An 11,094-nucleotide genomic window follows, 5' to 3' on the forward strand; every position below is an offset into this window, starting at 1 on the left:
TTATTACTTCATATTTCATTTTATTTAAATAATTTAACAACACATTTGTAAATTCACGGCTCTCAGATATCAATTAATTGTCACATAACTAACCATTTAGTTATGGCCAAACCATCTCCTTTGGCCAGACAATCAGCAGTTTAAATCTAGGCTAAAGCAGAATCAGACTCATCTGGTTCCTGTGGTCTTGTCCCGATGGCCGTCTTGGAGACAGGGTCTTCACTGGGGATCAGTGTCTGGGGCTCATCTAGGTGTCCTGGCTGTAGAGGTCATCTCTAGGTGCTGATCCACCATCTGATCTGGATACAGTCTGGATCTGGGTGGCTACGGTGACCTCGGAATAAAGAAGAAGCAGACTAATATTAGCGTAGATGCCATTCTTCTAACGATGTAACAAGTACATCAGGTGTTTTGGGAAGTGTTCCCGGTTCTGGTTGACCTAATTAATGCAGCCTAACAATCCTTTAACGGATTTGAATTGTAGAAATGTGATAGTGTGTTATGTGTAAGCCAGGTTAAGAGATGGGTCTTTAATCTAGATTTAAACTGACAGAGTGTGTCTGCTTTCCGAACAGTGTTAGGTAGATTGTTCCAGAGTTTGGGCGCTAAATAGGAAAACGATCTCCCGCCCGCAGTTGATTTTGATATTCTAGGTATTATCAAATGGCCAGAGTTTTGAGATCGCAGCAGACGTGAAGGACTATAATGCGATAAGAGCTCACTCAAATACTGAGGTGCCAAACCATTCAGGGCTTTATAGGTAATTAGCAAGTTCTTAAAATGTATATGATGTTTAATAGGGAGCCAGTGCAGTGTTGACAGAACCGGGCTAATGTGGTCATACTTCCTGGTTCTAGAAAGAACTCTAGCTGCTGCATTTTGAACCAGCTGGAGTTTGTTTATTAAACGTGTAGAGCAACCACCCAATAAAACATTGCAACAATCTAGCCTCGAGGTCATGAATGCATGAATTAATGATAGAAAAATGCAGTTTTACAATTGCTAGAAACATGTTTTTCAAAGGAAAGATTGCTATCAAAAAGTACGCCTTGGTTCCTAACTGATGACGAAGAATTTACAGAGCAGCCATCAAGTATTAGACAGTGATCTAGGTTATTACATGCAAAAGTTTTTGGTCCAATAATTAACACCTCTGGTAACATGTAAAGCGTGAAAAGTAAGGGGCCAAGTACTGAGCCTTGAGGTACTCCATACTGCACTTGTGATTGGTATGATACCTCTTCATTTACTGCCACAAATTGATGGCGGTCAGATAAGTATGATTTGAACCATGCCAGTGCACTTCCTCTAATGCCAACATAATTTTCTAGTCTATTTAAAAGAATGTTGTGGTCGATAGTGTCAAACGCGGTGCTAAGATCCAGTTGCACTAATAGAGAGATACAACCACGATCAGATGATAAAAGCAGGTCGTTTGTAACTCTAATGAGAGCAGTCTAAGTACTATGATATGGTCTAAAGCCTGACTGGAAATCCTCACATATATAATTTTTCTCTAAGAAGGTGTGATGATAGTTGTGATGATACTACCTTTTCTAATATCTTTGATAGAAAAGGGAGATTCGGGATCGGTCTGTTATTAATTAATTCTTCGGGGTCAAGTTGTGTTATCTGATGCAATACTGTGGCTGACATCTGCATGGTTACAATTTTATCTCTAATAGTTTCGATCTTGGAAGTAAATTAGTTCTACTGTGCTGCTGGGTAAGGTCTGCACCTGCTGATATTTTTTGTTAATTTAGCCACTGTATTAAATAAATACTTGGGGTTGTGTTTGTTTTTTTCTAAAAGACACACACTAAAACCACACACACATACATACATAGATACATATATATATACATACACATTTATAAATTCAATATATATATGTATATATATACAGTATATATATTATCAGCTTTTCATAGATTCAGGAAAAACCCTAAATTAGAAGATTCTGATTGGTCAGTCATAACAAAGTAATTCAGACAGCTGTGTCATAATGAAATTAAATGCCCCTCCACCTTGCCAAGATCTCCTAAAATGTTCTGTTTGGATCTTCAACCGTTTTAAGACTGTCTAGCACAGTGATGTTTGAAGTAAATGCTGTTCTTGTACTTTTCTGAAAGGATGTCTTAAGGCAATCTCTTTGATTAGTTCATTCCATTAAGATGTTGCAAACACCTAAACGTCTTTCCAGGGAAATGCAATATTTTAGATTTAGTATTATTAGTGATATTTGCATTGCTATTGCTCATACCAGAGATTAGTGACTCATCATGCACCGTTTGTGTTGAAGTGAGGTTGTGCTTTTATTTTTAAGCGACTACTACAAAGCTGGTTATAACTGCTTTGCATCTCGATCTAATCTTGACCTTTGTTTGCATGCAAAGGACAATTTAAAGTAAGTAAAACAGGTAGCTATTGCTTAATGCATTATGCAACACTCATGCAAACCTTCTGGTAGAGACTTTTCATCATGCGTAACAGTCTATGCAGTTTTCCAGAGACGAGTGACAAGAGAACCATAAAGGCCTGAGTTGTCATGGCGACGTATGCTGCCATATAATTGAAGAGAGATCGACGTATCGAGCACAAAGGCTTCAGGCCGCCCCATAGGACTTTTGACTTGAGCAGTAGGCATGATGCATAGAGCAGTAATGAATATTTACGTCTGTCTTGAGGTTCAGTGATGACGGTTTGAAGATTAAATGGGAATGTGCTCTAATATGTCTGCAATTACTCAAAAAAAGGGTGTGATGCAAATGATTTGGATCTCATATAATGATTTACACATTGTTTTTCCCCTAAAACAAGTGAAAAAATCCAACAGATTTACACCCAAGCCATGTCTAGAGACACTGGAATATAGAAATTAGAATATAGAAAGTGAATGGATGTCAAATTAGTCAGTTGTGGAATTCAGCGATCAAGAAGAATTGTAAATAACCTCTTTCTGTGTGGTGACAAGTGGAGAAGTTAGTGGTCAAAGACTAGTTACGCAAAACCTGTAATTCCTTCAGTAGAGCTTGAGCGCGGCATATTGAGCGGCTGTACGTCTCTCCCTCGCAGCTGTGTTGCCATTTGCATCAAATTAAATATGGCGTATAGATGTGTGGTTTCATTACCCCTGGTTTTCGTGCCGCTGATGAGAATTGATTTGGATATTGCTTTTCAACGCTGCGCCAAAAGGTGTATTTCATATTTTTCAACTTCACTCAGCAAAATGAACTCAAGCAATGTTAGGAAAAGTAATAATGTGGAAGATGAACATCATAAATCCTTCTCATTCCGTTTGGACCGAGGCCGATATTACGTTGTATAGAGGAGGAACAAAATGGCCTGTGAAAACTGAGACTTATCTTACAGAAATCCATTACTCCTCCCAGAGGAACCCCACACTGTTCCCTCAGAATCAGCATTGTTCACTTCCACATGGCCCGATGCCAGTACATCAATTAAAGAGACTACAGAAGGAACGTCCAGTCTAATATACAGCAGAGTCCAACCGTCTGAGAACATATTGATAATCTCATTTAAACCTGGAGCAAACAGAAAGTTAAAGGATTTTAAAAAGTGTTACGACGTGAAAGAAATATTTAATATCTAACATTGTGATTCTACTCTTGGTCAGGATATTTCTTTAAAAAATAAATATATATATATATATTTAAATGACAGCCATTGCATTGTTGTGTGGCTTTTCCTTTAACTGTGAAATTTATGAAGTTATAAAGGAAGGATGTGGAAGGTCTGACATGTTGCACAATATGTCTAAAAAAAAAAAAGACTCAGAATGACTGTAACAGTTTCTCTTCCTCTTTCATCACAATGGCATGAAGTATTTTTAAATGCTTACAAACAATGTTGTTTTGAGTGACCGAGGTCAATATCTAGAGCAGAGTTTTGATGGATTTTAATGATAGCATGATATGTAACAAATTAAACTATTTCACATAGTATTTATATATATATATATATGTATATTATATTATTTATATTATGTATACCATTTTGCATATTTTTGAAAGAAGTCTCTTTTGCTTACCAAGGCCGCATCTATTCAGTAAAGCGGTAATATTGTGAAATATTATTTCAATTTAATTGAATTGTTGTCTATTTAAATATATTTTTAAATGTAATTTTTCAGCATCATTACTCCAGTCTTCAGTGTCACATGATCCTTCAGAAATCAGTATAATATACTGATTTGCTGCTCAAGAAACATTTATTATTATTATCAATGTTGAAAACAGTTGTGCTGCTTAATATTTATGTGGAAACTGTGATGCAGTTTTATTTTGAACATTCTTTGATGAATAGAAAGTTCAAAATTTATCCAAAATATAATTTTTTGTAACATTTTAATGTCTTTACTGTCACTTCAATTTAATACATCCTTGCTGAATTAAAGTTATTTATTATTTATTTATTTATTTAAAAAAAATTGTCTTACAGACCCCAGACTTTAACAGTAGTTTATTTACATTAGCCTATTCATTGCCAAGACTGTTGGTGAGATAAAAAATAAATAAAAATAATATATATATATATACACTGTTCATTGAAATATGTTGACTATAGTGGGGCAAGTTGTCATAAAAAGTTAAGAAACACAAAACAAATAAATGTATACAAATATATATCCTACAGATGTTTTTATTAATCAATTCTATACATATATACCATATCATAAATAAATTTATGAAAAACAGTTCAGCCTCTTCATTCTACAGTCGGTCTTTGTTTTTAGGTATCTCAGTGCAGTTTTACATTCTTTTGTTTAGTACAAAAATGACAACACTACAATTACAGTGTATTTTGGATGTTAAAAGTCAGAAAAATATTCTGTAAAACAAAATCTGTAGTTTTTACAAAATAATTTTGGCAGCTGCGGTTGCCAGAATAATTTTGTAAAAAATACAGAACTGCAAACACATTTACAGAACAAAACTGTAAAATTTACAGTATAAAAATGTAATTTACAAACAGGGAAATTTGAATGTAAACCAGTACATTCAACAGCACACACTGCTATTAAAATCTGTTTTGTACCTTTAACATACTGACAACCACCATAATAATGCAGGTGGTAAAAGAGAAAGCCACATGAAGATCACAGCTCATCACAAGTAGCTTCACCACAAGCAGAAGTATATACTGTACTAATATACAGAAGGTGCACAGAGTCATTCATGAAAACATAGAACACCATCATGGTAACACACATGATACTTAAATAATGCAATAAACTTTCATTAAACAACAGAAGATGCAACATAAAGCCCAAATGTACATAACTGATAACAAAAACTATTAAAAAACATTATTATTTAAACAAAATACTTTCAAATGTGGAGTGTCATGCAGGGAATTCTGGGAATATTTACAGTTTTTGACTGTAAATTAAATATTGATTTGTTATTTTTACTTCTAAAAACTGTACAATTAACAGCATTTTACTGTAAAATTACATGAAATGTCTGGTTAGATCTTTTACAGTTTTTCCCTGTATATAGAACGGGAACTTACTTACTATAATTGTTTTTAACTTTTGGCCTCCCCTACTTATTGTATGTGATGTCAGACTAATGCTAACCGTCCTGATTTGCGATCAGATCGACCTGTGGTTTTATTTTCATGCTGCACCTGGCGGTGCTGTTCGAGTTGCTGCTGACGTTGTTATCCAAAATCTGGCTGCTCTGATCTCCCTTCTGCTCAGAGCTTTTCAGCTTCATCAGGATGCTTTTATATGCCATCTTAATCTTAGGGACCTTGAACGCGTACACTATGGGGTTAATGGCAGAGTTAGCGTGAGAGAGGAGGATGCCGATGTAAAAGGCGACAACGGGCACTTTTACACTTGTGTAGTGTTTCAGTGTGTTCATTATGTGCAGCGGGAGCCAACAAACAACAAACAGAACCAGAACCAAAGCCAGAGAACTGGCCAGTTTTCGCTCCTTACGGTAAAACGACCTGGACTCTACGGTGCGCCCGACTCCTTTTCTCAGCTGCTTGGATATCATATTGAAGAGTAACAAGTACAGGATCATCATGATGATAGTGGGTGTAAGGATGCAAGCGAGGAAGTTGAAGTTGACCATGTAGGACATGTCTATGACCCTGATGAAATGACACGTAATAGTGGAGTTTTCAGTGGTGGTGGTGTTTTTGTTGTGCCATCCGAACATGGGGATGAGACCTAGTATAAAAGCAGAGAGCCAACATACAGTGACCGCAGCCCATAAGTGCTTCTTTCTGACCGCTCCTCTGTACCTGAAAAGTAAAAATTGTATTAATATAATATAAATATTAATTGTATAATATTAATAATAAGATTATTATTATCATCATTATTATATCTGTACATGGGCTGCATTTATTACATCTCACCTAGGCTGCATTTATTTGATTCAAAATACAGTAAAAACAGTAGGCTAATATTGGGAAATATTAGAGATCAGAGATTCATCCAGAATCACTCCAGACCCTTTAGATTCCCAGCTCCATGTTGGCGCTTCTTCTCTTCAGTTTTAAATAACTTGTCTATTGTAATATATTGTAAAATGTAATTGAATGCTGTGATCAAAAGTGAATTTTAAGCTGAAATCAGTTGTGCTGCTTCATATTTTTGTAGAAACTGATACGGTTTTGTTTTCAGGATTCTTTGATTTATGGAAAATTTAAAATAATTTATATACACGTGGTCAGAATTGTTGGTACCCTTGGTAAATATGATCAAAGAAGGCTGTGAAAATAAATGTGTATTGTGCGGGTGGTGATGGCGCAGTGGATAAGACGCATGCCTTTGGTGTGAGAGACCCGGGTTCGAATCCACTGTGAGACACCAATGTGTCCCTGAGCAAGACACTTAACCCCTAGTTGCTCCAGAGGCGTGCGACCTCTGACATATATAGCAATTGTAAGTCGCTTTGGATAAAAGCGTCAGCTAAATGAAAATGTTAAACTGGCAAATGGAGGTTTCAAAAAGTATTGAATAAAAGGCTACCGTTAATTGTGTCCAATGTGTATTAGAAAAAATGTTCATAATGATATTTCCCTCCATGTTAAATTCTTATTCTCCAATGAAAGGTTAGATTTTTGTGAATTTTTTAAATAAAAGATAAAAAGGATTAACAATGCAGATTAATTTCCACAGCATTCTTTGATCATATTTACCAAGGTTACCAACAATTCTGACCACATGTGCAGTTATATAGAAATCTTTTGTAACATTGTATGTCTTTACTGTCACTTTTGATCAATTTAATGCATCTTTTGCTGAATAAAAGTATTGATTTCTTTACAAAATCATATAATAAAAATGAATAATTTCTTTAATTATTTAGCATTAATTATTTTTTAAATTACAGACTCCAAACTTTGAATCAATTGTGTCATGGGCATTTTGATACTTAAAGATCATATTAAAAAGTAAAGTGTCATTTTCTGAGGCAGTGCAAATTATTATAGTTTGATTGAAGATTATGAAAACATTACTGTGAAATAAACACATTCTTAATGTACAAGATTTTAAATGTGGTCATTTAGATTTCATGTTAACTTGGTTTTTGTTTCAAGTTGCATATTACTCAGTATCATGATCATCTCTATGATCTGCAAACATTTGCTTTCCTCCTTGTCAGCAAGCTTGATCAACTTGGCAACCACCCAAGTAAGTCTTCAAATATGCATAGCAAAAAAGCTTGACTATTAAATGTTCAGACCTGAGAGGGTTATAAACACGCAGGTATCGGTCCACAGCGATGGCCAGCAGGGAGTGAACGGAGGCCTGGGTCAAAACAATGACCACACAGCTGATGAGGAGGCAGCAGTAAAAACTAGTCTCCAAGCGTCCATCAACCACCACTGCGAGAGGTACGGCCACTGCTCCCACCAGAAGATCAGCCACTGCCAGGGACACAACGAAACAGAATGTGGTCTGACTCAAGGCACGGCATGACCACACCGCCCAGATCACCAGCACGTTCCCCAGGCAGCATCCTACAGCGATGAGCACCTCCAGGGAAGTATAGATCACCTTCTCACCATCAGCCATGTCGAGAGCAGGCAGAGGAACTCTACAGGAACTTGCTTTAAGTAGTGGTGGTTTAGATAGGAAGTTGTCTTGACACGTGAAGAACCAAACATGCTCATGCATAAGCAAAACATTTTTTGCAAGATCATTACTTTGGAGTGGCTTAGATATAGTGTGTGTGTGTGTGTGTGTATGTGTTTTCTACATTTAAAAAGAAATAAAGAGAATGTTTTAGACATTTTAAAAAGAAATTAAGAAGATATACTACCATTTTCTGCAAGAGCACATAATTAATCAAAACTGACAGTAATGACATTTATAATGTTACGAAAGATTTATTTCAAATAACTGTTGCTCTTTTGAACTCTCTATTCATCTAAGAATCCTGAATATATATATATATATATATATATATAATCACAGTTTCCCCAAAAACATAAATAAGCACAATACTGTTAATAAGAAATGCTTGCGTCACGAATCTGGTCTGTGGACTTCTGTTTACTCACCACCAGAGGTCACTCCTCCATCACATTGACTTTTGCAACACACTACTGTTTCACTTCACCCACGAACTACAATTCCCATCATCCATTGCACTGACAACACACAGCTGTCACCAATCTCCCATTGCTCTGCTCACACAGCTGATTGCACTCTCTTTATAAGCCTTGAACTTCCTCTCTGTCTTTGCCGAGTATTGTTTTGTGTATAACACTCTCCTAGTGTTAGCTGCCTTACCGAGCCATTTTGTGTTTCCTAAGTTTAGTTTGTTTTGTTTATAGTCTCGTTTCCTGTTCCCCGCCTTTGTATCGTGGATTTACCCTTGTCTCACCGTTTCGGACTCTGTGTACCTCGTTTGGATTATTGCTCAGGTTATCGGACTACCCCTCTTCTCAAGCCCTCTGAATATTGTTTGCCGATCGAGGACCCATGCATGCCCTTGAATTACTCTTGTGTCTTGCCCGTGCCATACCCGTTTGCTGGTGTTTTGACCCTGCTTGTTACTTTCCTATGTTTATTAGTAAAAGCTTGCAAATGGATCCGCACGTCTCGTTCACCCCGTTACAGCTTGTTTCTATTTAAGACATTATCATATTTTAGAAATGTTAATGTTTATATTTTTAAATACATTCAATTAGTTATATTTAAATTATAATATTTCACAATATTACTCTTTTTACTATATTTTTTATTAAATAAATGCAGCCCTGGGGACCATATGTAAGAGATTTTGTTTAAAAATTTTACCAACCCCCAAACATTTGAACAGTATATGATGCATTTTTTTAGGTCATTCATTCGGCCGCTATTTATGTTTACATTTTTGGCAGATTGTTTTATCCAAAGCTATTTACATTGCATTCAGGACCTTTATCAATTAATTCCTTGAGAATCAAACCCATGACCATAGCATTGCTAGTGCCATGCTCTGCTGTGCCATGCTCCGATCAAAATTTATAAATATTTTGTGCTCTAATTTCTCTGTTGGCACCTAAAGCAATACACCCCTATAGTGGTGTGCCATAAAATTGTGGCTAAGCTCGTGGCTGGTTAAGCAGGAAGCTGCTGGTTTGATCATTTCAAGTGAGTCAACTACAATTGTCATTGTGCTCTCGAGCAAGGTATAAAGTAATCAAAATTGAATTTATATATATATATATATAGTGCATGATTCATCAATGCATGTTATTGTGAAAAAATGTTTAATCAATTATGTTATTAAAATGTAATGATATCTCTGAAACAACTTTTCCTTTCGACTGACGTCACCCTGGCCATGCAGGCAAGTAATGATTTGAAAAACAAGTGTTAGTATATCTGGTATATCTCCTCTAACTTATAATTTATGTCAATCATAAGTAGTAAGTTCATTTTATTTTATTTGATGGTGGTTGTTTCATAACTGTCAAGCCTTGTTAGCAGAAATGTGACGTTTGCAATTCACCCGACAACAAAAATAGGATTAAACAAGTTTCATTTGAACTCATACTTCTCTATTCCATAAAAACAGTTTCCACTTTTAATGATTGAAAAACCTTCACTAAACTAACCTCTAATTAAAATTACATTTAGTGCTCCTCCATGTCAAAATGACTGAGATGGCCAATCAAATCAAAGAATGTGGGGGCTTTAGCGTTCATGGATTGCATTCCACTTTTAGACGCACTTGCAAACTTCCCTAACCACTTCCCCTTGGTGGAATCCCCACTGCCATTTTGAACTGCATTCCACTTCATGAAGTGGACGACGGAAGTTTATATGGACAGATCCTCGCCCCCTCGATTTTGACTGAATATTTACACTTCAGTAGCTAACAGCACGATCATGACATTATCACAGGTTGTGTTTAATTTATCCCCATACCAAATAACTAATAAATAGCACATTGCAAAGCAGCGCCAGTAGTGGGAACTCATGCAAAGTAATTAATGACGTACATCCGAGTTAAGGAGATGGAGGGATGTCAGGCGATTAAAGGGCATAAAAAATGAAGTGGAACGCAGCCGATTAGAATTGGGAGCAGGTGGTTTTATCCTAGTCTCAGCCTCAGATGCCCACGGAACGTTGGCTGAATGTCTGATGCATATGGCACACTTATCTGGAAACACTTCAGAAGTTTCGAAGTCGTCTTTGGATTGGTTGAATTATACAGGATTTCCGGGAGATGTGTGTGTCGCGTTCTTTAACGATGACGGCGCTTCCGTATGGGCATGGGATGATAACGCAGAAGGGCACTTTAAGAAACAGTTGCTTGGTCCCCTACACCCTTCAACCCTTCGAAGCTCTCACTCCAGAAGCTAAACCCTTTGAAGTGATTAGGGCAAAGGGATGAGCCCTTCCGAATGGAACGCAGAGACTGTTTGCTCGTACACCGATTACATTACTTATCCACCATGGCACCCTCCTCTCTGTCATTTTTATTTTTTATAGAAATAAAAATAATTTAGTTCAGATGGAAAACATAGCAACACTAAACTGAAAGTGTCTGTTCCGCGCCATACAGCCAGGGTTGCCAGGACTTCGTGACAAAACTAGCCCATGCCAGTCAA

At 36.5% G+C, this 11,094-nt stretch overlaps 1 protein-coding gene across 1 annotated transcript; it reads right to left on the minus strand.

Moving 5' to 3' along the window:
- Positions 1-4,647: 4,647 nt before the first annotated feature.
- Positions 4,648-8,069, minus strand: LOC306879001 (adenosine receptor A3-like). The gene is made up of 2 exons (XM_079431653.1): positions 7,731-8,069; positions 4,648-6,279 (listed from the first exon to the last, which is right to left on the minus strand). The coding sequence occupies exons 1-2, from the start codon at positions 8,060-8,062 to the stop codon at positions 5,598-5,600; spliced, it is 1,014 nt and encodes a 337-aa protein (XP_079287779.1). The 5' UTR covers positions 8,063-8,069; the 3' UTR covers positions 4,648-5,597.
- Between the last annotated feature and the right edge of the window lie 3,025 nt (positions 8,070-11,094).

This window comes from Barbus barbus (assembly GCF_936440315.1).
Source record: "Barbus barbus genome assembly, chromosome: 13".
Taxonomy (NCBI): Eukaryota; Metazoa; Chordata; class Actinopteri; order Cypriniformes; family Cyprinidae; genus Barbus; species Barbus barbus.